At 45.9% G+C, this 26,588-nt stretch overlaps 2 protein-coding genes across 4 annotated transcripts in view; one reads left to right on the forward strand and one right to left on the reverse strand.

Moving 5' to 3' along the window:
• The window catches only part of RAVER2 (ribonucleoprotein, PTB binding 2), a 30,156-nt gene extending 7,806 nt beyond the window's left edge, over positions 1–22,350 (forward strand). Inside the window, exons 2-14 of the mRNA XM_058808830.1 lie at positions 1,941–2,007; positions 3,430–3,899; positions 8,475–8,666; positions 10,141–10,267; positions 11,129–11,211; positions 13,802–13,906; positions 14,138–14,249; positions 15,437–15,639; positions 17,338–17,449; positions 17,761–17,909; positions 19,001–19,090; positions 19,622–19,744; positions 21,071–22,350. Of these exons, the coding sequence (XP_058664813.1) occupies positions 1,941–2,007; positions 3,430–3,899; positions 8,475–8,666; positions 10,141–10,267; positions 11,129–11,211; positions 13,802–13,906; positions 14,138–14,249; positions 15,437–15,639; positions 17,338–17,449; positions 17,761–17,909; positions 19,001–19,090; positions 19,622–19,744; positions 21,071–21,187 (1,950 nt within the window). The 3' untranslated portion in view covers positions 21,188–22,350. The remainder of the gene's footprint in view (positions 1–1,940; positions 2,008–3,429; positions 3,900–8,474; positions 8,667–10,140; positions 10,268–11,128; positions 11,212–13,801; positions 13,907–14,137; positions 14,250–15,436; positions 15,640–17,337; positions 17,450–17,760; positions 17,910–19,000; positions 19,091–19,621; positions 19,745–21,070) is intronic.
• A 207-nt stretch (positions 22,351–22,557) lies between these two features.
• The window catches only part of JAK1 (Janus kinase 1), a 56,477-nt gene continuing 52,446 nt past the window's right edge, over positions 22,558–26,588 (reverse strand). Inside the window, exons 25-26 of one of the 3 annotated variants that reach the window (XR_009274944.1) lie at positions 23,649–24,810; positions 22,558–23,615 (exon numbers count right to left, since the gene is read on the reverse strand). Coding sequence is in view for 1 of the 3 variants with exons in the window: in XM_058808973.1 (XP_058664956.1) it covers positions 24,709–24,810 (102 nt within the window). In the remaining 2 variants the exon portion in view is untranslated. Of the gene's footprint in view, positions 24,811–26,588 lie in introns of all 3 variants that reach the window. The other 2 variants (XR_009274945.1, XM_058808973.1) reach the window with 2 other exon arrangements.

Here is a 26,588-nt window from a genome sequence, read left to right on the forward strand (position 1 = left end):
ACCAGACCCGAGTGCTGGGAGATGCTGGAGGTGAAGTTTAGAGAGGTGCCTGGCTTAGCAAGCAGAGAAATCTCAGTGTAGCACACAGATATTTACAGCTGTTTAATGGAAAGGAATACACGTTTCCTTGGAGTTTGCAGGCTGTGTTTTATCTTTGTAAATCCTCACAAAATGTGTTTATGTGAGAAATGCTTTCACTGAAACAATGCCCAACCCCAGCTCCACAGGTGAAGGTCTCAGCCCTGCCAGGAGCCCACAAGCACCAGAACCTTCCTGGAAGAGCCCTTTGCACAAACCTGGCAGTGTTGGCAGCCCCCTGTGGGAGTTGGTGTTAAAACCTTTACCAGATTTCTATGCTTAAATCAGGCTTTATTTTAAATCTCCCTTACATTCTCATCAGTTTTTATATGAGATCTCATCATTATCCCCCAGACTTGTTCAGTAGGGGCTGTTTTCCTCTCAAAGTTTCAGGGGAATCATGTGGAATCATCTGATGCACAGATGACTTTCAGAAGAGTGTGCAGAGCTGTTTGAAATCCAACTTCCTGCTACCTAATCATCATAGAAAACTTGCAGTGGTGCTCTTGTAGAATAATACAGGAAATCAAAAGGGCAAATATGTCCCTCTTTTGCTGAGTGGGACAGAAACAAATTTTTGGAGTCTTCAGGGGCACAGCACAACAGAACTGCCAGAAGTGTACAGAAAGTGTCTTCTCAGTCTCTTGTGTCTGAGGCAGAACCATCTCATTGTTGTTTGAGAGGTGTCCACACTCTCATCCCCTGCCTGGCTGGAATTCTGGGCATATCTTGCATTTCAGAAACCCCATCCTTATCACACCTTATTAGAGGACGTGTGGTGGCTGCAGAAATGCTGCCATATTTTATTAATGCAGTATTTGACAGCTGTTAAACAGTGAAACCAGAGATTGGTGCTCTCCTGACTAAAAGGTGTGCACCTGATACCCCTCACAGAGAACCCAATTAACCTTTAGGCTCCATATATTCAGTTACCAAACTGGCAGCTCCCCTCAGCTGCTGGAAATCAGCTGCAATTCAACTTTCAGACAAAGCTGCTTGATTATTTTGCTTGCAGAAATCACCTTGCACTCTTGTGTATGGGATTTGTCCAGCTAAAATAATGTAAATATCCAGGTTATTACTCCTGGTTTTTCCTTGGGGTGGTGAGTGCTCAGCTCTGCTTTCTCATCCCTGAACTGACAATAATTTGTGGGGTTTTTGGGGGATGTGCACCTTGGTTTTTTGGAGATAGCTGTAGCAAACTCCTCTTAGACTTGCTCTCAGCCACCCCTCCTCTCTTCCCATTAATTAGTGAGAGCAAATAACACTCTTGGGGTTGATTCTCTGTTGAGCGGCTGTGCAGTAATTGATAGAGGATACTTTCCAGGGGGTGCTCTGGCCACAGTTATCTGCTGGGTGAAAGAATATCCATTATTAAGGGTGAAAATCTATTAAAGTGAACTTGAGCAGGACACCAAAGCAACTGTTGGGTTTTGGGGCAGCATTGTGCCCTCAGTAAGTTTGGTGATGTGATGCTGCCAGTGTTCCTTGTCCATGTGGCATTTTAGCTATGCCAGTTGTACTTCAGAGAAATGGAGAGGGTTTTGCTATTTAATGAGCTGTGATGTTATTTGTCTTTATCAAAAGGCAGTTACAGGACAGCCTTTTGTGTTTATGTCACCCCAGAGAATGAAAAGCAAATTAATCAAATTCTGCAAGCCAGTTTTTTATGGGAGATTAAAACATCGCTGCAGCAATGTGTAACCAACTCCTTTAAAAGCAAATATTTGATAGTGTTTCTATGGTGAAATTTTCTGTTTGTTGGGAAAGTTTTTGGTTTTGTTTGAAATGAGGATGAATTTATCCACTTGCTTGGTTTGGGGACTTATTTATGTGATGTTATTTGTACTCTTCCCTTGCAGGAAATCCATGACTTGTTTAAAGATTATGAAATCAAGTACTGTTATGTGGACAGGAATAAAAGAACAGGTGAGAACTTTAAATTTCATTTATTTCAGTTCTGTGAAGGACATCAAGTGCTGTGTGTGACATCATGGACTGTCACAGCTTGTCTGGCTCCCTCAGTGCCTTTTTTGTCACCTGCTGCTGAAGCCGGTGAAAGCTGGAAACTTTGTGGTGTTGATGTGATTTTTGGTCCCCTCTGGTCTCTCTCAGGAGCATTCCTCAGCTCTGTCCCTTTGGGACAGAGCTGACCCCAGCTGGCTGAATTCCTTTGGAAAACTGGCCCTGAGGCCTCTCTTGGGACAAACCCAAGGTGCCTGAGAGGAAAACCTGCCCAGCCCCATCTGCATTTGCAGTTTGCTCACATCAGGGAGCACTTCTGCCCTGCCAGGGTCACCCAGCGCTGTTGCAGGGTGTCCAGAGAGATCCCCATCCCTTGGGATCCTGGGACCCCATCTGGGTGACCCTGCTTGAGGAGCAGGAGGTCCCTGCCACCCTGATCCAGCATGGGACTGTGTGAAATGCCTGTGGACTGAAAAGCACAAAAAGAGATCTGTTAACCCCAAAGGGAGAGCTTGTGGATGTTGTCATCAAAGAGATTCCATGGAATCTGTGATGTGTGTATTCCACTTCAGTGGAATATTTAATTTACCAAAGAACGGTCTGCTAGTAGAATATTTAATTTGGTAAAGAGCAGTCTGCTAGTAGAATATTTAATTTTGTTCCCCAGATACAGAATTGGTTGGGTTCCAGGTAGTGAAGTTGTGAGCATTGCAACATAGTCACTTTTTGAGCTAATTGCTCATGATGTTCAATTGATAATTGAACAGATTTTAGGTATTATCTATAATAGATATATTTATTTGTTGGATCTTTGGGGTGAATCTGTGGTTTCAGGGGAGGGAGAGGTCTGCTAGTATAATATTTAATCTAGTAAAGAACAGTCTGCTAGTAGAATATTTAATTTTGTTCCCCAGATACAGAACTGTGTTGGGTTACAAGTAGTGAAGTTGTGAGCATTGCAACACAGTCACGGAGTTAATTTTAGTTAATCACTGCTCATGATGTTCAGTTGAGATTTTCGGTATTATCTATAACAGATACATTTACCTGTTGGATCTTTGGGTGAATCTGTGGTTCCAGGGGAGGGAGAGGTCTGCTAGTATAATATTTAATCTAGTAAAGAACAGTCTGCTAGTAGAATATTTAATTTTGTTCCCCAGATACAGAATTGGTTGGGTTCCAAGTAGTGAAGTTGTGAGCATCATAGCGTAGTCACTGAGTTAATCACTGCTCATGATGTTCGGTTGAGATTTTCGGTATTGTCTGTAACAGATACATTTACCTGCTGGATCTTTGGGTGAATCTGTGGTTCCAGGGGAGGGAAGGTGTGGCTGCAGCCCAGCTGGGGTGGGTGGCTGATGTCCCCGTGCTCGCTCTCTCCTGCAGCGTTTGTCACGCTGCTGAACGGGGAGCAGGCGCAGAGCGCCATCAGGAGGTTCCACCAGCACTGCCTGCGTGGCAAGGAGATCTCGGTGCAGCTGCAGCCCACGGATGCTCTGCTGTGCATCACCAACCTGCCCCCTTCCCTGGGCATCGAGGAGTTCGAGGAACTGGTGCGTGCCTATGGCAATGTGGAGCGCTGTTTCCTGGTGTACAGCGAGCTCACCGGCCGCTCCAAGGGCTACGGCTTCGTGGAGTACATGAAGAAGGACTCTGCTGCCAAGGCCAGGCTGGAGCTCCTGGGCAAGCAGCTGGAGGAGAGCACTCTGTTTGCACAGTGGATGGATGTGAACCAGCTCACCACAAACCTCATTCACTCCAAGTGCCTTTGTGTGGATAAACTGCAAAAAGACTGCGCTGATTCCAAGGAGCTGCTCCAGGCTTTCTCCCTGAAGTACAAACCTGTCTTCTGCCAGGTAGGCTGGCTTCCTGTCTGATGGAAAACCAGGGCTGGGATTGCAGCATTGCCTCACTTCACTCTTGCTGTCTTCCAGTTTATTTTTCCTATTTAATTTCCTATTTTTCTTATTTATTTTTATTTTCCTATTATTTTTCCTATCGACTGTTGTGCCATCTGCACAGTGATGGGAGCAGTGATGCTGAACTGCTCTGGGTGAGCAGTGTGATCCATGTTCTCTGGGAATTCTGGGATTTCTGAAGGATATCACTCCTGAACTGCTCTGGGTGAGCAGTGTGATCCATGTTCTCTGGGAATTCTGGGATTTCTGAAGGATATCACTCCTGAACTGCTCTGGGTGAGCAGTGTATCCATGTTCTCTGGGAATTCTGGGATTTCTGAAGGATATCACTCCTGAACTGCTCTGGGTGAGCAGTGTATCCATGTTCTCTGGGAATTCTGGGAATGCTGTAGGATATCATTCCAGCAGTGCTCTGGGAGTGCAGTGTGATCCATGTTTCTGGGAATTCTGCAGGAAATCACCACTCCAGTGAAATGCCAGCAAAATGTTTGGAGGACATCCCTCTATATAATTTATTGAAAATAATTTGGTTTTTGAGAGCTTTTGAAGTAAATATTACTGAAAGTTTTATTGCTCAAAGACAGCCAGAGTGTATGGATACCACAAGTGCAACAGTTCAGATGATGCAAAATGCATCATATAATTAATATATTAGTATTTAACATGTTTTTCCCTCACTGAGGAAGGCTTGGGTTCTTGGCTGTTGTCAGGGATGGAAGTGCCACATCTTTTGGAAAGCTGGGAAGCACAGAGGTGGTGGATCCTTGCAGAGGTTTCCTTCTCATCCCTGTGACTTGTGAGAGGAGGCCACAAATCAAAGTGGCACAGATAGACCACCATTGTAGTCACACAGATTTCAGTGGCAGGGCTGGTTTTGTGTTGGTTTTGTCCCTTGAGTCTCTGAAAGGCTGCTCAGGGCTCAGCCTGAGGGATGAGCACCCAGATTCCCAGCCCAGGGAGCAGAAATCCCTCAGGATCTGCAGCCTGACCTCCTGCAGGCTTTCCCTTCCTTAGGGCTCTTTCCAGCCCCAGCAGTCTGTACCTGGCCACAGGAAATCCTCACACTTGCCTGATCCAGATCCACCAGGAGATGAATAAACTGGAATTAACTCTTCCCATTCCTGCCTGTTTTGGTCTGGAGCCTGGGAATGTATCTGCCTTCAGCCTCACCTCACTGATGCCTGAACTAAGGAGTTTTAGCTCCCATTATTTTCCTCCTGTAAGAAGGTATTAAGTGCTGGACTCAAGTCTCCTGCCCAATCTTTGTTTCATTAGCTCAACAGATTGATCCCTTAAAGTCTTTTCCTTCAGGGCTTTTTTTTTTCCCAGCTGTCAGATAATCTGGGGTTGTTATCAGCTCCCCCAACATTTTTTCACCATCCTTTAAAAATTCTGAGCTTCAAAGAACAACAGACTTCTTGGGGAAAGATGAGTTTCACTGACTGGCAGTTAGAAGCACTCAAAAATTGACTTTTTACCTTTTAAATCATAATAAATCTTGGGTAATACTTGGTGTGCGTGAGGAGAGTGTCTGCATTAGGTCAGTTCCTATAAAATACAGGAGGGTGGAGGTAGGAAAAGAAATAGTTCAGATTTGATAGGTGAAAAAGGGAAGAGAATGGATGCTAATTAATTAGGGGTTTATGAGTGAGACAGCCTGAAAATTGAGGGCAAAGAAAGGAGGAGGAGGAGGAAGACCCAAGAAAAGGTGGAAAAAGCAAAGAGGGGGGATGTGATTGGTAGAGACAGAAAAACTGAGAGAACAGGGAAGCAGAAACCTCAGTTTGGGGAGAATTTCTACAGAGAATGACTGAGAAAAGTTGTTTTTTTCTGGAAACTTTAGTGCAGCTCTTGTGGTGCTGCCATGCCTTAGTTCTGCTGGGAGCTCATGCAATATTTCATCACAATCCTTTGCCCAAAATTCTTACCTCAACTCATGAAATAAACTTTGGGTTTTTTCATCTTACTGCAAAGTTACCTTTTTTTAAAAAATCATTTTGATTTCTCCTCTACTGACAACAGAAATGTTCTGTCAGGAGGAGCTGAAGCTAAATACTTGCACATGGATATTGGGAAAAATGTGTTTTGTCCTTTGTTTCAACAAAATGGACCAGAAAACCTCATTGCTTTCTTCTGTCAACTTTAAATTGTCACTAAAAGGTCTCCAGCCTGATCTGGAGAGGAGTAAAGAGCTTTTTTCAGTAGCTGTTTACTTGAGGAGTTGAAAAGTTCCTGAATTCTTTGCAAGGATATTGGTGGCTGCACTTGGGACATGTTAGGGGAGTTTTGAACTGTGTTTCATTGCAGCTGAAACTAAAATACAAATGTTCCATAGCTTTAATCCCTTCTTTTCAGCAGTACCTCAGGTCTTTGCTAAACTGGTATCAAAATAGGAAAATAAAATGTGTTTATGTATGAAATATCTGTTCTGCAGAGCTGTGCCCAGAAGCCAGGCAGTAAAGCTCTGACCACCCTCTTTTTCTTCCAAATCTTTGACATTTATATTTCAGTTGTCAGGGGAGGTTTGTGGGGCTGAGCTTGTTTTTATCCAGTGCAATCTGGAGGAGGTTTTGTCTCTTCCACACCAGAGCTGGTATCAGTTTATCATCCCCATTCATCTGGGGACTGGAGATTTTTGCCTAAGCTTCATCCCTCCCTTCCCAGCCTGTTTTTTTGTTTGATTTAAATCTGCTCATTCTCTCCCAAAGTCTGCACACAAAGGCCAGGGCAGTGTTTGCCACGTAAGCCCTTTTCCAGTCTGCTTGATTGATCAGTCTGGCATCTTCTCTTGGCATTCCCCACAGGCACAGCCTTCCCCTGCTCCCAAAAGGCACCAGATCCTGCTGGAATTTGCATTGTTGCATGTTTCAGCAGCTGTCATGCACCCTGGTGAGCAGCACTTGGAATATGGCAGCCTGAAAAAAATGAAGAAGAACGAGTTTATAATTACCCTGCAAAACAAAACTGGCTGTAGCATCCAGCTGTATTTACAGTTTGCTTCTCATTGCTGCTTTGTTGTTTGAGTGTGTGATAAATGCACTCCATGGCTGAGGTGGGAATGGAGGAGATAATGGAAAGGATGAGCAGGTAACATGGAGAGGTAACCATGAGACTGTAAACATGAATGCCAAATAGATGAAGATGTGATTTCCAACTTATTTCCAGTGTTTATAGAAAACAACCTCATCCTTTGGGGGAAATACTGACCTTGGTTGTGTCAGCTGTGCAGGATCTTGCAAGGGACAGGTGCAACATTGCAGGGCAGCTGCTGGAATTCCCATTTTCCATGGGGGCTGGGAGCTGTTACTGCTGGAATTCCCATTTTCCACAAGATTTGTTGTTGATGGAATTCCCATTTTCCATGGAGTGCTAGGACCTGTTATTGCTGGACTTGCCATTTCCCTGGCTCTGGAGCTGTTCCATTGCTGCAATTCCCCTTCCCCTGCCTCTGGAGCTGTTCCTTTGCTGCAATTCCCATTTCCCTGGGATCTGGAGCTGTTTTACTCCTGCAATTCCCATTCCCTGCCTCTGGAGCTGTTTTATTGCTGCAATCCCCCTTCCCCTGCCTCTGGAGCTGTTCCATTGCTGGAATTCCCATTCCCTGGTCTGGGAGCTGCTCCATTGCTGCAATTCCCCTTCCCCTGCCTCTGGAGCTGTTCTATTGCAGGAATTCCCATTCCCTGGGCTCTGGAGCTGCTCCCTTGCTGGAATTCCCATTCCCTGCCTCTGGAGCTGTTTTTACTCCTGCAATTCCCATTCCCTGGCTCTGGAGCTGTTCCTTTGCTGCAATTCCCATTTTCCATGGGCTCTGGAGCTATTTTACTCCTGCAATTCCCATTCCCTGGCTCTGGAGCTGTTTTATTGCTGCAGTTCCCATTTTCCATGGGCTCTGGAGCTGTTTTATTGCTGCAACTCCCATTCCCTGGCTCTGGAGCTGTTTTATTGCTGCAATTCCCATTTTCCATGGGCTCTGGAGCTGTTTTATTGCTGCAATTCCCATTCCCTGGCTCTGGAGCTGTTTTATTGCTGCAATTCCCATTTTCCATGGGCTCTGGAGCTGTTCCATTGCTGCAATTCCCATTCCCTGGCTCTGGAGCTGTTTTATTGCTGCAATTCCCATTTTCCATGGGCTCTGGAGCTGTTCCATTGCTGCAATTCCCATTCCCTGGCTCTGGAGCTGTTTTATTGCTGCAATTCCCATTTTCCATGGGCTCTGGAGCTGTTCCATTGCTGCAATTCCCATTCCCTGGCTCTGGAGCTGTTTTATTGCTGCAACTCCCATTCCCTGGCTCTGGAGCTGTTTTATTGCTGCAGTTCCCATTTTCCATGGGCTCTGGAGCTATTTTACTCCTGCAATTCCCATTCCCTGGCTCTGGAGCTGTTTTATTGCTGCAATTCCCATTTTCCATGGGCTCTGGAGCTGTTTTACTGCTGCAATTCCCATTCCCTGGCTCTGGAGCTGTTCCATTGCTGGAATTCCCATTCCCTGGCTCCTGAGCTGTTCCCTTGCAGTTTGCCCAGGACGAGGACGGCGGCAGCGGGGACTTTGCGGTGCTGGAGTACGAGAGCGCGGAGCAGGCGGAGAGCGTGCGGGGCGCCATGGACGGGGCCACCATCCACGGCAGGAGGCTCCAGGTGTCCTTCTGTGCCCCTGGAGCCCCGGGCAGGAGCACCCTGGCAGCCCTGATAGCAGCACAGAGGATGGTGAGATCCCTGGGAGGATATTTGGGATGGGCTCCTCACACCTGAGCTGGGAGAAGGAGCCGGGCTTGGGGAGCATTTTGGGGTTTATCAAAGCCAGCTTGGAGCACCTGGGACAGTGGGAGGTGTCCCTGCCATGGCAGGATGGGGTGGGATATAAGGTCCTTCCCAAGCCAAACCAGTCTGGAATTCCATGGGGTCAGCACTGTTGGATCTCTGCCCATGATAAAGAGCTTTAACCAACTCAAACCATTCTGGAATTCTGTGATTCTGTGGAGTCAGCACTGTTGGGTCTCTGCCCATGGTAAAGAGCTTTAACCAACCCAAACCATTCTGGAATTCTGTGATTCCGTGGGGTCAGCACTGTTGGATCCCTGCCCATGATAAAGGGCTTTAGCCAACCCAAACCAAACCATTCTGGAATTCTGTGATTCTGTGGAGTCAGCGCTGTTGGATCCTTGCCCATGGTAAAGAGCTTTAACCAACCCAAACCATTCTGGAATTCTGTGATTCCGTGGGTCAGTGCTGTTGGAACCCTGCCCATGGTAAAGGGCTTTACCCAACCCAAACCAAACCATTCTGGAATTCTGTGATTCTGTGAAGTCAACACTGTTGGATTCCTGCCCATGGTAAAGAGCTTTAACCAACCCAAACCATTCTGGAATTCTGTGTTCTGTGAAGTCAACACTGTTGGATTCCTGCCCATGGTAAAGAGCTTTAACCAACCCAAACCATTCTGGAATTCTGTGTTCTGTGAAGTCAACACTGTTGGATTCCTGCCCATGGTAGAGGGCTTTAACCAACCCAAACCATTCTGGAATTCCATATAATCAGCCCAGTTCAGGCTCCTTCCCAAGCAGAGATGGCCAGGAAGAAGATTAATAAATATCCATAAAATCACACAAAGTTGCACCCACGTAGCTCTGGGATTTATTAAATGTAATCTCCTGTAAGAGAAATCATCCCGGCTCAAAACAAAAGTGACTGGGAATGAGTCATTGGACGAGCTGAAACTTGGTTTCAAACAGAGAGGCAAGAATTTGTCAGCTTTAAGATAAATTTCAAGGCAGGAGAAATAGGTTCATTTCATGCTCGAGGTAGAAGAAAGCTCTTTACACCCACATGTCTTATCACATTGTTTCCTAGAAAATTGGATGTGATCAGTGTTCCATGGAGAGGCAGCAGAGTTCCCTCTCCTCAGCCTGCTCAGGCCACAGCTCTGTAAGATGATATGGTGCTCATGGCAACGTTCCTTATTCTCCACTACTGATAACTCTGGGGTTAAAGGAAAAAAAGAAATGTGCTTGAAATTTTGTTGGAATCGTTTGTTAGGTGTTTCATTTGAGGGGAAAAAAAGCAGGAAACAGGGAAGGAAATGGTTTTTCTGTGTCAGATGAAATGTGTACATTGCCATTGGAGTTTGAAATGTATTCATTGCTTTTTGTTGCTTCTGACACTTTTTCTCTCTTCATTGGAGATGAGGAACAATAGGAAAGGTTTGCTTCCAGAGCCAAATCCAGTGCAGATCATGAAAAGTTTTAATAATCCAGCAATGCTGCAGATGCTGCTGCAGCCCCAGCTGCGTGGCCACGCTGTTAAACCTGGTAAGCTGCTCTGAAATAATGCAAAACCAAGCCCTGTTCTCAGTGCTGCAAGACTCTTGCAGGGTAATCAAGTAGAAATAATATTTAAAATCTGTGCAGACCCTGTTTCAGTGTGTTTGTGCAGGTAATTTCACTTTTTATGAAAGCAAAAGCAAGAGGTGCTTTGCTACACTCTTGTGTGTGGGTAAAATTCAGTGTTCCTACAAATACCCTTGTATGAACTCTGTAGGCTCTGAATATTCATCTTAGAAATGGGTTTAGAAAGAAATGTCTTTTGCAAGGCTTGGTTAAACTTAAATCTGATTTTAGATCTGAATTTTGCAGCCTGAATCTTTCTCCTGTTGCCAATGTAAATCTTTATTCTTTTGGCTGCTGCCACAGCTGTGCAGAGTATTTATTATAGCATCAGCCAGAAACATTTCTGTGTTCTAATTAGGATGTGAATAAACATAAACCCTAATTAATCACAGTTCAAACGGTGAAAGTGCTCAGAGCAGGAACAGGTGATGGGGAGAGCTGAGAGTGTGGCTACAAAGAAACCCAGAAATGGGTGTGAAGTGACCACTTCAGGGCAGAAACACTCCAGCTAAATCTGAATTAAAAGCACTTCAGACAAAGCTGAGCCAGCAGTCAGCTCAGCAGTGAAACTCTCAGGTGTGGAGGAGCTCTCACATTCTGTAATTTTACATCAAAAGGTTTCATAACCTTTCCCAACCTAAACGAGTCCCTTGTTCCCTTGCAGTGACCTTTGTACAATTGGAAGTTATCTGGAAAGCAAATTAAAAACTGCAGGATAATTCTAAAGACTTTTACTTGCCTAATTTGTAAAATTCACCAATTTCTTGTGTGTTTCTTAAGCAGTTCTTGGAGCATCTGCAGGCTTACCTCACCTCATAAATTCAGCAGTTGGGCCACCTTTTTTGCAGCTGAATAAAGTTCATCAGGTATGTGACAAAAAAACTGTCATCAAAAGAAGTATCTGTGGAGAGATTCTAAAATTTTAAGGAATTTAAAGCTAAAATGAAGTGTTCTTATTTGAGCTCTAAGGAAAGCTATGAGATGGGGAAGCAGGCAGTGCTAACTGTCCAAAATGCAGTTATTTTATCTAAATTTTGGACTTAAAACCTGCCAATGTAGGCAAAACTTGTCATTACTGGCAGAAAAACCCTCTTTAAATGAGCTCTCAAGGAGCCTGGCACATCCCTTTCCCTAGGAGCAGCCCATCCACACTCCTGGAGGGACTTTATGGTTTATCTGATTCAAATCAATGAGTTCAGCAGCCTTGGCTTCATTTTCAAGCTTGCAGGGACCCAAATGTGCTGCATGTGCCATAAAAAAATAGAGATTTGCTGATGTTATTTCTTACTGATGAATCCCCCAAATTCTCCTGTAACTCCAGATGGGCACCAGAATTCCTGAGAGAAAATGGGAAGGATCTCTGGGATGGGTTTGTGCTAGAAACTGAGAGAGAGAAAATGCACCCACAGCCAGAATTTCTGCCTTGAGCTGAGCTGCTCTCAGGGGCCAAAAATTGAATTTAATATTCATGGTAGGGATTTACACAAATACCTACAAGGGACTGGAGTCCATCACTTGGCCTTATTATTTCTGATATTTCAGAAATTTCCATTTTAAAAATAAAATCCCTTCAGCATCAATTATTCCTGCAGCTCTTTGGACAAACACAGGCTTAGAGATCTTTAAAAAGACCCAACTAAAATGCAGAAATATTCCCTTTGTTATGTATATTGAGCTCTTCTGTTTTTTCTCTAAAAACTGGTAGGTTAATATGTTAAATTTAATAAATTCTGCTTAATTTTGCCCTATATAAAATATACATAATTATTTGGGTTTTTTTAAACTGAAATTACATTTTCAGTTGGTCTGTTTAAGTTCCTGCTGCTCTCTCTGCAGCCTGTACTTCCTTGGGAGGCACTGGGAGTGTTTGGTGCTCCCAGCTGGAGCCAGGGATGTTTTCCACAATTAACAGTGGGATTGATGATGATCCAAAGGTTTTTCCAGTGGTTTTTGCCTTGGGAGAGCTGCAGCCAAACAACTCTGTGTTTTCTCTGTCCAGAGATTTAAAAGTCTCATCTCCTTCTCTTCCTGGGAGCTTCCTGTCATTTCATGAGCTCCAAACCTGAATTTTAGAAGTATCTGATGATCCCAATTTCTTCTCTAAGGCACATTTTTCTCTTCTTGGTGGTTTGTTTTGGGGTGTTCTCTAAAGCCAGAGAACCAGGTCACTGTTTTATTTATTTGTTTGTTTATTTGTTTATTTATTTATTTTGAAATTCAGTGTTGTGACTGAAACCCCTCCCCAGTCACGCTGGTTTAGCTCCCTGCAGGTCTCAGGTTTCCCTTTTATATTCAGGGCTTTGTGAAGTAACAGAATGAGAATAAATATTTTAAAATAATCATTTAAAAAGGGTTCAACAGAGAGGATTTGAAAGTTATTCACACAGTAATTTTTCAACTTGAGGTATCCTGATTTTCAATTTGTTTCTCTTTATTTCTTTTAATTATAAATTATCCTGCCCCAAAATAATGCATTTTCAGCTTCCTCAGGGATGTTTTCCTCAGTCATCCAGCAATTTGTTAAATCTTGATTAATCCAGAGCCTTTCCCCTGAGGATTCTGACCAAACTGATTTTTCCACTCTTCTATTTCTGAAAGTTTTGCAATTGAGCCACTTTGCTTTGTTGCTGGAGCCAAGTTTAGAAGGAGCAGCCCCTGGCACTGGTGACAATAACCAGCCCTGCATCATTTCTCCTGGAAATCACTGAGACAATTCAAATAGATGCATAACTGATCTAGATATGGCCCGTCTTTGTTTGAAAAACCACATTTCTGAGCCCAGAAAATCATATTTTAGTCCAGAAGATCATATTTCAGTCATGAAGGGTTTTTTCTCTAAGGAATTCAAGCCTGCCACCCAGACACAGCCAGGGCTTGGAAATATTTGGGAGATGTTTTGCACTCTTCATCCCCTGGGTTTGGTGATAAAAACAATAAAGGGTGAACTTGGCATGATCACAATGTCCTGTCTGTTTATTTTAGTACAACAACCTATAGAATAACCTGCATTTTACTGGCAGATGATGCTGCCAGGCACTTCCAGGCCTGTAGCATAAATCATGATGTCTTTTAAGGTTTATTTTAAGCCTCAGAGCTGGCCAGAGCTCACAGTGTTGAATATACCAGTGCAGAGTCTGGAGAGGGTGCCCCAAAGTTATTAATTCAGTGGCTCAGTTCTGGTGGCAAACTGATCCAGAATATTCTGAATGAGCAATGTGAATATTTTATAGACTTGCCAATGTGCAGGCACTGTGATTTGTCAGGTTTTAATGCCTCTGGGGTAGGATTTCATGTAGATTGTTGTGGGGGGAAACATATCTGGGTATTTGGCTGAAGCAAAAGGAGTTCTGTGGAGGAAATTATTGTCCTTAACTCAAAATGTTTAATTTCTTCAAACAGTGCTGTGTGAAATGTTTCTGTGGCTGGCAGCTAACCCTTGTTTTACTCCTTTGTCAGAGCTCACTGCTGGGGAGCACGTCCAGCCTGCTGCTGCAGAGCCCTGCTCACCTGCCCCTGCCCCAGCAGCAGCTGCTGAAGATGGAGAACATGCAGGCAAACAGTGTAAGGCCATCCCTGCAGCTCTGCTCTCCCTGAGCACCCTCATCATCCCTAAAATAAATCATTTATAGCATCAGGTGCCTGTGATCTTAAAGTTCCCTTCCAACCCAACCCATTCATGGTTCTGTGATCCTTCAGCGGAGCTGAAGAGGGTTGAGAGTGTGGAAGTTGTAAAAAAGTAGCTGTGAGCAGATAATTTTAATGATTTACACAGTTTTCTCTTCTTCCTTTTAGAAACCAGGTTTGCTGGGAGAGCCTCCAGCAATGCTGCTGCAGACAGTGCTGGGCATAGGGGTGATGCCAGCAGTGAACTCAGGCCTGGCAGCACGAGGAGAAGCTCTCAAGTGTAAATGACATTTCATTTCATCCCACACCACTAGAAATGCCCAGCTTCACATTCTGCACCTGGATTTCTCCCTGTGTAGCAAAAGCAGCTGGTTAAATACTCTGCTGGCTCAGTTATTCCTTTTTTGGTACACTTGGAATATGCTTTTATTTAGACGTGGCATTTTTTGGGGTTTTTCAAAGCAGGTAAATGGGAGTTGCTGGAGAGGCACCACAAATTTGCTCTTTGCCTTCATTTTATTAAGAAATGAGTTTTAGCAGCCAGTCTGTGACAGGTGTCAATTTGGAATGCAAATTTCTGTGCCACTGATGCCCTCAATATTTATGAGGAAGGATCAGTTGGATCCTGGGGTGCTCACCTGGAGAGGAGAAGGCTCCAGGGAGAGCCCAGAGCCCCTGGCAGGGCCTGAAGGGGCTCCAGGAGAGCTGCAGAGGGGCTGGGGACAGGGATGGAGGGACAGGACACAGGGAATGGATTTAAGCTGGAAAAGGGGGGATTTAGGTGAGATATTGGGAAGGAATTTGTGATTGAGAGGGAGGAATAGAATTCCCAGAGCAGCTGTGGCTGCCCCTGGATCCCTGCAGTGCCAAGGCCAGGTTGGACACCCTGGGACAGTGGGAGGTGTCCCTGCCATGGCAATGGATGATCCTTAAGGTCGCTCCCAGCCCAAACCATTGCAGGATTTTCTGCTCTTGTTTCCTCCACTGCTCCCTGTGCTCTGCAATCCTGGCCTTGCTCTGAGCCATGGCAGTGACCAGGAGCAGGGAAAAGGCATCCAGGGAGGGCAGAAAGCTCCTCCAAATACCCAGGTTGTCATTTTGAAGAACATTTCCAGTTTTCAGTGAAAGAAATTCTTCCCAAAGCCAGCTGAGGTGGGGTTTCCCCCTGTGCTCCCATCCAGCATCCTCCAGGATGTTGTTCCCAGTTTTTCTTTGAAAATGCCAGGAAGCACTAAGAAAGTTATCACAGGGAATGTTTAGAAAAGTCAGAGTTTTATTGAATCAGCTTGAAATGGAGCTGTTTGCCTGTGGGATGGGGAAGGAACAAAAAGCAGTGCAGTAGATCTGGAATTGTTCTCCTCCACCCTCGTTAACCCCACAACAAACCCCTGTGTAATAAATCCCACGTAACAGCAAAGTTTCTCCATTTATGGCTGCCTGCAGCATCTAACCCAGCTCCCATTCCAGCAGCAGCAGCGGGGATGGGCGTGCTGCCATTCTTCCCAAACCAGCACATGGTCGGACAGGCCCTGCCCGGGCCCAACGCCGCCGCTGCGGACAAAGCCGAGCCAGCTCCGCCCTTCGCTGCGGCCCTGCCCGGCCTGCCCGGGGCGCTGCCACGGCCCGCCAAGGCTGCGGGGCAGGGCAAGGGCTGCGAGCCCGGCATCGGGGTAAGGGCGTGCTGCACACACACTGCTCCTCTCTCTTCTCTTCTCTTCTCTTCTCTTCTCTTCTCTTCTCTTCTCTTCTCTTCTCTTCTCTTCTCTTCTCTTCTCTTCTCTTCTCTTCTCTTCTCTTCTCTTCTCTTCTCTTCTCTTCTCTTCTCTTCTCTTTTCTCTTCCTCTCCTCTCCCTCTCATCTTCTTCTCTTCCTCTCCCGTCCTCTTCTCTTTCCCTTTCCTTTCCTTTCCTTTCCTTTCCTTTCCTTTCCTTTCCTTTCCTTTCCTTTCCTTTCCTTTCCTTTCCTTTCCTTTCCTTTCCTTTCCTTTCCTTTCCTTTCCTTTCCTTTCCTTTCCTTTCCTTTCCTTTCCTTTCCTTTCCTTTCCTTTCCTTTCCTTTCCTTTCCTTTCCTTTCCTTTCCTTTCCTTTCCTTTCCTTTCCTTTCCTTTCCTTTCCTTTCCTTTCCTTTCCTTTCCTTTCCCTCCTCTTCGTCCTTCCGCCACTTCCTTCCTCCCTTCCTTTCCCTCCTTCTCTCTTCTCCCCCTTCCCTCACCTTCCTCCTCCTTTCCTTTAACCCCTCCTGTGTCCCCCCTGTACAATTCCCTTTATTTTAACCCCTCCTGTGTCCCCCCTGTACAATTCCCTTTATTTTAACCCCTCCTGTGTCCCCCCTGTACAATTCCCTTTATTTTAACCCCTCCTGTGTCCCCCCTGTTCAATTCCCTTGCTCCCAGGAGCATCCTGGGGACACGTGGAGCTCTCAGCACTGGTGTTGATGGGGACAGAACAATGCTCTCTCTCCTTGGTGGTCCAGCTGAAGGAACAAAGCAGCTCCTCAGTGCTGCAGGGCTCTCTCCATGTGTCTGCCTCACAGGGCTGGATCGTGGAATTGAACATTTATCTCAGGGCACTGTCTCCTCTAAAGGGCAAACATTGAACTTGGGCTCGAATTTCGTGATTCATCAGGACCAGTTCTGGTGGTTGGGGCCTGTGGGTTTCCAGGTGCTTGTGTGTTTGTATATAAATTTTCCACTTTCAATTACCAGTTTTTAAAAATATTATTTATTCCCTCGAAGGTGAAGTGTGAGACGATGATGGAATGGGATTTAAGTGGTCTCATTCTTTCAGAATTTTTTTCTGCCCTTAAGAAAATTTACCTTTTTAATATATAAATCTAAAATAATTTAGAACAACGATAATATATAATATATATTATTTTCTTATAAAATAATAAATAATAATTTTAAAGTACATCAATACTTAAACATTTTGGGGAAACATGGGCTTAATTCATGATTGTCCTGACATTTGGCCTTTATTTTCTTGTGTCTCCAAGTGAAAAGATTTGATTTTGTCTTGGCCTTGTACTTAATGTTCACTCCCTGCATCTGGAATTGCTCGAGTGATTATTATTCCTTCACTTGCATATAAAAGGTTTTCTTTTGTTTGTTTGTTTTGTAATATCCTTTAGGAACTTGCAGTCTGAAGAGAAACATTCCTACAAAAACTATTTGGAAGAAAAAAGTGTAGTCAATGTGTCCAGATTGCTGAAATAAAATGGAACTTTTGAAGGATTGACTTCAAAAGTTTCATTTTATTTCAAAAGGGTTTTTTTCATAGGACTAAGCTTTTCCCAAGACCCTGCTAGGCCACTGAACTTTATTTCTGACCAGTTTTATATGAATTTAATGCAAACTGTCCATTTTTCAGACTCCCTTGAAGAAACAGACTTCTCTGCTTGGGGAGCCCCCAAAAGAAATCCGCCTGAGCACCAACCCCTACTTGAATTTGGCAAGTGTTTTGCCTGGCATCTGTCTGCCAGGTAAGCAAACATTCCATGGATTTCATTGCAAATTTCCACAGCCAGAGCATGGCAAACATTTCTCCTGTTTGCCTGGTAAATCCAGTGCCCACAGCATTTATCCTCAAGGGAATCTTGTAGTATCTCTCAAAACTGAAAGTCACTTATCCTGATGGTGCATTTGCAGAGGCTCACAGACTTCTAGAAGCCTTTCAATTATTAGTAGCACTGATAATTTGGGGCACAAATCTCAGTTTTAATCCTGGAATAGAACCTAATTGGTGTTTTTTACAAGCCAGGTGTTGATCCAAGCTCTGTTTTTGTGTTCCCAGCAGCAATTGCCAGCAAAGCCTCCAGTCCTCCACAGCAGACCAGCCTTGCAAACAGTGTCGTGGATGCTGCTGTGTCTCAGGGAACTGCACCACAACATGCAATGGAAAACTATTTCAGTTATTCCCAGCAGCCTGGGGAGTACCCACAGGTAGGAACAATCCCACAGCTCAGGGTTCTCCCAGAGCTGCTCCTTGTTTTCTCTGAGTGTTCTTCCTGAGTCTCTGCACTGACACTTTATCTGATCATTTCAGTGTCCAGAGCAGATTTAGCACAAAGAACATTCCCTGCTGAAAGCACAACCCTTGGAAAAATCGTTTCCTGAGAGCCTGAACTGTGGGCACTCACTAGAAATGACTTCTCAGCACTCTGCCTTGACTTTTGTCTCTCTTCAAAACCAGGGGTTTTTCTCCTTGCCTTCCCCAGAAGTTTTTAAGTCCTGAACTTTGGCTGGATCCCAGGCAGGGAGCTGCAGTTGCTGCACACTTGGGGATGTTTGCCAGCTGCTCTGAGGCGCAGGATGTGCTCGCCATGTGCAGATCAGAGCCTGGCCAGGAGCTGCAGGCCCTGCAGAGTGCTCAGTGCTCAGAGCCAGTTCCACAGGACACTGGCAGAGAACACCCCCAGATTTGCATTAACCATCCTGAGTCTGTGAAACTGTGGCTGTGGTCAGAGCTGAGAGCTGCCTCTCCCCAGGGACACACAGACTGTCCTGGGCTGCTGGCAGGGACAGCTGAGAGCCCACCCTCCTGGCAGCAAGGGTTTGGGGTGGGGAGGGGATCTCTGAAATAGAGAGAGCAGCCTGGCCACAGGGTGGGGGACAGGGTCACTGCACAGGGCTTTGCCAGGGGCCACACAGCCTTGGATCAGATCTGCTGCTAAAGGGGCTCCAGGAGAGCTGAGAAGGACTGGGGACAAGGCCTGGAGGGACAGGACAGGACAGGAAGTGGCTCCCACTGCCAGAGGGCAGGGATGGATGGGATAATGGGCAGGAATATCCTTGGGAGGGTGGGGTGCACAGAGAAGCTCCCATCCCTGGAGGTGTTCCCATAACAGGAATTGTTGTCCCTGCCTCTCTGCCAGGCCAGAGGTGCCTCCTGTGTGTTTTAAGCACTTACCATAATTTTAACTGTTTGATTTGAGCTTCACCACTGGTGCTGAGGGTGTTTTGGTGCTTCTGGGAGAGCTCTGGGCTGTGAGGATTGTAGGCAGGCATGGGAGAGGGTTTCTGCTCCTCTCTAGGAGGCTGTCCAGCAGTGGTACCAGCATTATGCTCAGGCACATCACTCTACCCAGGCCAGGGTGGATGGCTTAGAAAATGAAGCCTCTGAGGTGAGAAATAATTTCATTTTCTTGCTGTCTCCACTGGCTGTTGCTCCCATCAGCTTTTGGACACCTGCTTTGTGTGTTGGCACAGGAATGAGGGGCTGCAGAGGGCACTGCATGGGCACTGCTGCAGGGCAGCACCCCCAGAGTCACACCCAAAACTCCCCTCTCTAAAATCCCACCACCCAAAAGCATGGAATGCTCAGCAGTGGGTTAAAACACTCCCACCAGGAACAGCACACCATTCATGGCATTTCCCAGTGCTGAATCTCCCACATTGAAGGGCTGGTTCTTGCCCAAGCTGAGGGTTTTGTGAGCAAGGAGAAAGAAAGACACTTTTGAAAGGAATGAAACAAATTAAAGCATCATCCAAACCCCACATTTTGCTCCAGGAATTGCTGCACCCCCGAGCTGCTGTGAATTGCACCTGTGACTGAGGTATTTCCTTACCTGCTGAGAGCTCATCACAATAGCAGAAAAAAAAAGAATTATTAAACCTTTTTTCCTTCTACTTCATGGATCCCTTTCTGGATTCAGGAACCTGCAGGTGGATCTTTCCCAAACTACAGCACCTGCCTGCAGGTGGTGCCTTCCTTTTTGAGTGGAGCCTCGGGAGCGCAGGCGGGCTTGCAGCCTCCTCCAGCCAATCCCTTAAAGCAGGTGAGAGGAGGAGGAGCAGCGCCTGCAGCCGCTTCTGCTGCCCCCGGGTGGAGCCTGCCCTCTGCATCCCTGCTCCACACAGTTCCTGCAGTGGGAGAACAGCTTGGGCCAGCCCCAGAGCCCTGCAGAGCCTGAGCATCGGCTCCTCTCTGTGCCCCAAAGCCACGCGCAGAGCCAGGCTGGGGTTTTGGTGGCAAATCAAGTAGGAAGAGAGGAGGAGGAGGAGGTTGGCACTGGACTGAAATGGGGGTTTGCCTGACTTGCAGATGGTTTGCACTGGGATTGGATTTCTGAAGTAGGGAGAGCAGCTCAAAACTGCCTGGGAAGCAAATTAAAAAACACAGGATCAATCTTAAGTTTTAGGATGAAAACTAGTCCTTCTTCATAAGTTTAAATAGTATAAATAATAGTATAAATAGTATAGATAAAAATGTCCACGTTGCTAGCCACAAGTAGTTAGTTATTCAGTTAAAAATAAAGTATCATTTCTTTAAAAATCTTATAAAGAAAAAAATACAACTCAATTTTTAGTTCATTGAAATAAAGTACTACAAAACTCACAACTATAACATACAAACTATAACATAAATTATAATGTAAAGCTAGAACATAAATAAAAACTAATATCTCAGGATCTCTGCTGCTCAGAGTGACCCTGAGATGTGTTAGAAAGTCTCTTCTCCCAGGCCAGTGGTCAAAGAAGGAGTCAGAGCTCTTCAGTTCTCCGTCTCAAGGTTGTTTATTGTATCTTATCTATAAAATAATTGTTTTTCTCTCCTGTCCGGCCGAGGTCTGTTCAGCAGCACAGACAGAGGCACTCTGCCTGCCCCAGGGTGGTGTTATCTTTTTATGCTACAAACTACATGTGCAATATTTACCATAACTTCCCAATACCCATCACCTGTGTCAGACAGTGAGCTTCTACTCTAAACCAATCCCAAAGTGCCACCATCACAGCAGGAGATGGAGGCCAAGAAGAAGAAGGAGAAAGGCTGGACATGCCCAGATCCCTCCCTCTTGCCCCTGAACCCTCATTCTAAAAACCCAAAAAAAATTACTTTTCACCCTCTAATAAGTTTACTGTTACTCTACTTAAACTTTCGTGATTTTGTAATTCTTCATACAAGGTTGGTAATTGTTTTTCCAAGGGCTAAATCAAAGGCACAGGGTCTTGGGCTCTGTGCTGAGGTCTCTGAGCTCCCTGGGCAGGGGCTGGAGCCCTCCAGAGCAGCCAGAGGGATTTGGGGGTTCTGACACTAATGAACATCTAAGTTCAACCCTAGAATGGCAGCCAGTGAGCAGTGACAGTGCCGTTGTCGCCCGCAGGTGGCCCCCAAGCGCAGCTCCTCGTTCCTGGTGTCGTGCCCCGAGCCCGGCCCCGCGGAGCTGCCGGGCCCCGCTCGCTACGCGGAGTCCTCGCTGAAGAAGAAGCGCGTGTACTGAGCCACGGCCCCAGGCTGCCCGGGCAGCTGGGATCCCTCTGCAGGTATTGCCGCCTTAACTCCCCTCCAGGAGCTCCTGCTGAGCGGGGTGAGTGTCCCCGAGCAGCCACTGCAAGCACACAGGTGACACAGGGGGTGGCCGCTCTCGCTTGGACAGGAGGGGACAGTGCTGGCTTTGTCACCTGTGGACGGAGCACAGGACATGGGGAGCTGGGGCAGCTCCAGCTGAAAGCAATAAAAACCCAGAGGAAAGAAAGCTGTTCCTTTCTCCAGTCCTCAGCCTGAGGAAGTTAAAAGAGGAAGTCGTGATAGTAATTATTTTGTATTTTTTTAACTCAGAATGTGGGGGTTTTTTTCCAACTTTCCTTTTTCCAGGATTAAGAGCTCTGCATTTACAGCCTTTCAATTTTTAATATTTCTTCTTAATCCTGGAATGGAGCGATACCAAATGGATTCCCAGAGCCTCAGTGATGTTCTCAATAAATGCCTGTCCAAAGGGAGATGCTGTCCTGGGCTGCCTTGGAATATCCCCTGAGATTTGGAGAGCTGCTCCTTGGACAGTGGAAAATCTTTGTTTTTACAGCTTTCCCTTGGAGGAATTAATTCCCAGTGTGAGGCAGCCTCCTCCTTCCACAGGTGTGGGACAGCTCTTCCTGGGCCACCCCACGTTGTTTCCCACTTTTGAGTGTATTTTCCTTTTAAAGACTTTTTGTATTTTTAGCTTCTTACCAGCTCTGCCTCGAGCTGTTCTCTTCTGCCCTTGGAGCTGGAGATCAGCAATCCTTCCTTTTGAAAGCCCTCAGTGGCAGCAGATGAGGGCCAGCCCTCATTCCAAGGCTGTGCTCCCTGGAATCCTGCTGCAAATCCATCTGGACCGAGGTCACTGAGGCCAGGAGCCACCTCCTTCTCCCTTTTCTTTGCTAGAGAACACTGAAGCCATTTTTCAATACTGATTTTTTTAAATTAAAAGTCTTAAACTTTTGCCTTTCAAGCTTTGGGATGTGACCAGGATCCACATTTTCAAAGCTTAAAAAAATCCCAAGCAAATTCCCTCTTCCCTCAGCTGCTGGAAGTGCTCCACAAACAGGAGCCAGGAGCTTTTCTGGGATTCTGCCTGTATGTATTGATAAATTCACTTGTAATATTTTGTTTCAACTGTTTGTATATGCAACTTTCTCAACTTGTTACACTTTTCAATGAAAATAAATTGTTGGTACTTACTTCAAGTGGATTTTTTTGTGGGAGGAAAACAGCCCTGGACTCCTTTAATCAGGTAAAGTAGGAAAAGGTTTTAAAAGAACACCATACCTATGGAAATGCAATTTAAAAAACTTTTCCTCTGTTTAATGTATGATTAAAAAGGGAGGCACATGGAGAAAAAAAAATTTATTAGACTTGTTTGTATAAAGAGTAACAAAGTGCTTACAGATTAAATTCAGCTTCCTAAGTGACATACAGAAACAATAACACTGTAAAAATAAATCTGATCTCCTTGGAGCTCATAATTACCATTTTTATATATATTTATATATATATATATATATATATAGACCTCTTTCTGTTATTGCCAAAACTGGAGGATCTCTTCAGAGCATTTTCCAGCTCCAGGTGTGGTAGGAAACATGATGGCAGCAGAAGGTTCCAGTTAAATCACTCATGGGCTGAGTCAAAATGTTCCTTAAAAAAATGATTGGAGGGGTTCCCAGTGCCTGGGACAGCCCAGGGTGCCCAGGGCTTTTCCTTTAGGGTAATCCTGGGTGCCCAGGGCTTTTCCTTTAGGGTAATCCTGGGTGCCCAGGGCTTTTCCTTTAGGGTAATCCTGGGTGCCCAGGCCTTTTCCTTTGGGATAATCCTGGGTGCCCAGACCTTTTCCTTTGGGATAATCCTGGGTGCCCAGACCTTTTCCTTTAGGGTAATCCTGGATGCCCAGGCCTTTTCCTTTGGGATAATCCTGGGTGCCCAGGCCTTTTCCTTTAGGGTAATCCTGGGTGCCCAGACCTTTTCCTTTGGGATAATCCTGGGTGCCCAGGCCTTTTCCTTTAGGGTAATCCTGGGTGCCCAGGCCTTTTCCTTTGGGATAATCCTGGATGCCCAGACCTTTTCCTTTGGGATAATCCTGGGTGCCCAGGCCTTTTCCCTTTGGGATAATCCTGGGTGCCCAGGGCTTTTCCTTTGGGATAATCCTGGGTGCCCAGGGCTTTTCCTTTAGGGTAATCCTGGGTGCCCAGGCCTTTTCCTTTAGGGTAATCCTGTGTGCCCAGGGCTTTTCCTTTGGGATAATCCTGGATGCCCAGACCTTTTCCTTTGGGATAATCCTGGGTGCCCAGGCCTTTTCCCTTTGGGATAATCCTGGGTGCCCAGGGCTTTTCCTTTGGGATAATCCTGGGTGCCCAGGGCTTTTCCTTTAGGGTAATCCTGGGTGCCCAGGCCTTTTCCTTTAGGGTAATCCTGGGTGCCCAGACCTTTTCCTTTGGGATAATCCTGGGTGCCCAGGCCTTTTCCCTTTGGGATAATCCTGGGTGCCCAGGGCTTTTCCTTTGGGATAATCCTGGGTGCCCAGACCTTTTCCTTTGGGATAATCCTGTGTGCCCAGGCCTTTTCCTTTGGGATAATCCTGGGTGCCCAGGGCTTTTCCTTTAGGGTAATCCTGGGTGCCCAGGCCTTTTCCTTTGGGATAATCCTGGGTGCCCAGGCCTTTTCCTTTAGGGTAATCCTGTGTGCCCAGGCCTTTTCCTTTGGGATAATCCTGGGTGCCCAGGGCTTTTCCTTTGGGATAATCCCCTCCAGGTTCTGGGCATGGGCTGGGTTCCTTCCCAGCTCCAGGAATTCCTTCCCTCAGCTCCAGGGATGCACATTCACCCCTCCAGGGGTTCACCCAGGCTGGGGGCTCCAGGGGAAGAATGTGGGAGTTGGAGTTAGGAAAAGCAAATTATTTATCCCAAAATTTGGCTTCTCACTGAAATGCACAACAGTGCCCATGCCTCCACGCTGCTGGGGTGGTTTTTATGAACACTTTTCTTTAAATACCTGTAAGAGCTCAGGACTGGGGCCTGCTGAGTTTATAAAGAGCTGAAAATTTCACTTCCCCTGTATTTTTATGCCAAAGTTGTTTTGTTCGTTACTAGGATTTAAGTGCATGTGAAGGATATTTTGTCAGCCAACTTTATAATTATTAATTGAGCCCTTTTAGAGCCACTGGCTGAGGTTGGAGCTGAGAAATGCAGTGGATTTTCCCAGCTCACATCATCCAGCAGGGCAATTCCAATTGTGGCACAGCCAGAATCAGAGCAGGATAAAACTGCCCTGCAAGAACAGCAGCAAAGGGAGCTGGAGCTCATTTTGCCCAAACTTTTTAAATTCTTTTAATCCAACTCTTCAATCTGTTGGCAAAAGAATCCTTTATAACCACATCAGCCCAGCCAGAGTACAAATTACAGGAGTTAAAAAAAAAAAAAAAAGTAAGAGCCTTGGGCATAGAGAGGTTGCTGGGCATTTAAAGTCCTGACAGGATTAAAAAATTATTTACATTTTACTCATAATTGTTTCAAATCCTTGGATCAGGTTGTGGAAGGTGGTGCGCTCGTCGTGTTTGTAGATCCAGCACTTCCTCATCAGCTGATCCACCTGGCAACAGAACCAGGGACAGTTTTAAAGGCATCAAACATTTCTTTGGGTTTGCCAGTGAAAACAGTGGAGCAAAATCTCCCTGAATGAACAGAAACACCTCAGGTGCTGGGCAGGGTCAGCAGGGACCTGAGCAGGGGCTTTGGGCAGTTCCACCTGGGGAGCTGCACCCCAGGAATTGCCAAAATCAGGAGAATTCCCAAGGAATTTCCATGGACCCAGGTACTACAGCAAGTCCCTGCTCCCTCTGAAGGGACACCATGGACTTGGGAATGCTAATATCAAAAACATCTTAAAACAATGCTTGGAAACCTTGGCAGTGCCTTTCCCAGCACTCCTGAAGGTTCTCCTACCTGAGTGGCCAGGGAAGTGTCACCCCTCTGAGGCTGAACCTGTGTCCAGCAGGGACAGATGGACAGACCTTCCTTCCTCCATCCATCATCCATCCATCCATCCATCCATCCATCCATCCATCCATCCATCCATCCATCATCCATCCATCATCCATCCATCCATCCATCCATCCATCCATCCATCCATCATCCATCCATCCATCATCCATCCATCCATCATCCATCCATCCATCCATCCATCCATCCATCCATCCATCCATCCATCCATCATCCATCCATCCATCCATCATCCATCCATCAATCATCCATCCATCCATCATCCATCCATCCATCATCCATCCATCCATCCATCCATCCATCCATCCATCCATCCATCATCCATCCATCCATCCATCCATCCATCCATCCATCCATCATCCATCCATCCATCATCCATCCATCCATCCATCCATCCATCCATCATCCATCCATCCATCATCCATCATCCATCCATCCATCCATCCATCCATCCATCCATCAATCATCCATCCATCATCCATCCATCCATCCATCCATCCATCCATCCATCATCCATCCATCCATCCATCCATCCATCAAACATCCATCATCCATCCATCCATCCATCATCCGTCCATCCATCATCCGTCCATCCATCCATCCATCCATCCATCCATCATCCATCCATCCATCCATCATCCATCTATCCATCCATCATCCATCCATCCATCCATCCATCCATCCATCCATCATCCATCCATCCATCCATCCATCCATCCATCATCCATCCATCCATCCATCCATCATCCATCCATCCATCATCCATCCATCCATCATCCATCCATCATCCATCCATCCATCATCCATCCATCATCCATCCATCCATCCATCCATCCATCCATCCATCCATCATCCATCCATCATCCATCCATCCATCATCCATCCATCCATCCATCATCCATCCATCCATCCATCCATCCATCCATCCATCCATCATCCATCCATCCATCCATCCATCCATCATCCATCCATCCATCCATCATCAATCCATCCATCCATCCATCCATCCATCATCCATCCATCCATCATCCATCCATCCATCCATCATCCATCCATCCATCATCCATCCATCCATCATCCATCCATCCATCCATCCATCCATCATCCATCCATCCATCCATCATCCATCCATCCATCCATCCATCCATCCATCCATCCATCATCCATCCATCCATCCATCCATCCATCCATCCATCCATCCATCCATCATCCATCCATCCATCATCCATCTATCCATCCATCATCCATCCATCATCCATCCATCCATCCATCCATCCATCCATCCATCCATCCATCATCCATCCATCATCCATCCATCCATCCATCCATCCATCCATCCATCCATCCATCCCTCCATCCCTCCATCCC

Source organism: Ammospiza caudacuta, chromosome 7 (assembly GCF_027887145.1).
Source record: "Ammospiza caudacuta isolate bAmmCau1 chromosome 7, bAmmCau1.pri, whole genome shotgun sequence".
NCBI classification, from domain to species: domain Eukaryota; kingdom Metazoa; phylum Chordata; class Aves; order Passeriformes; family Passerellidae; genus Ammospiza; species Ammospiza caudacuta.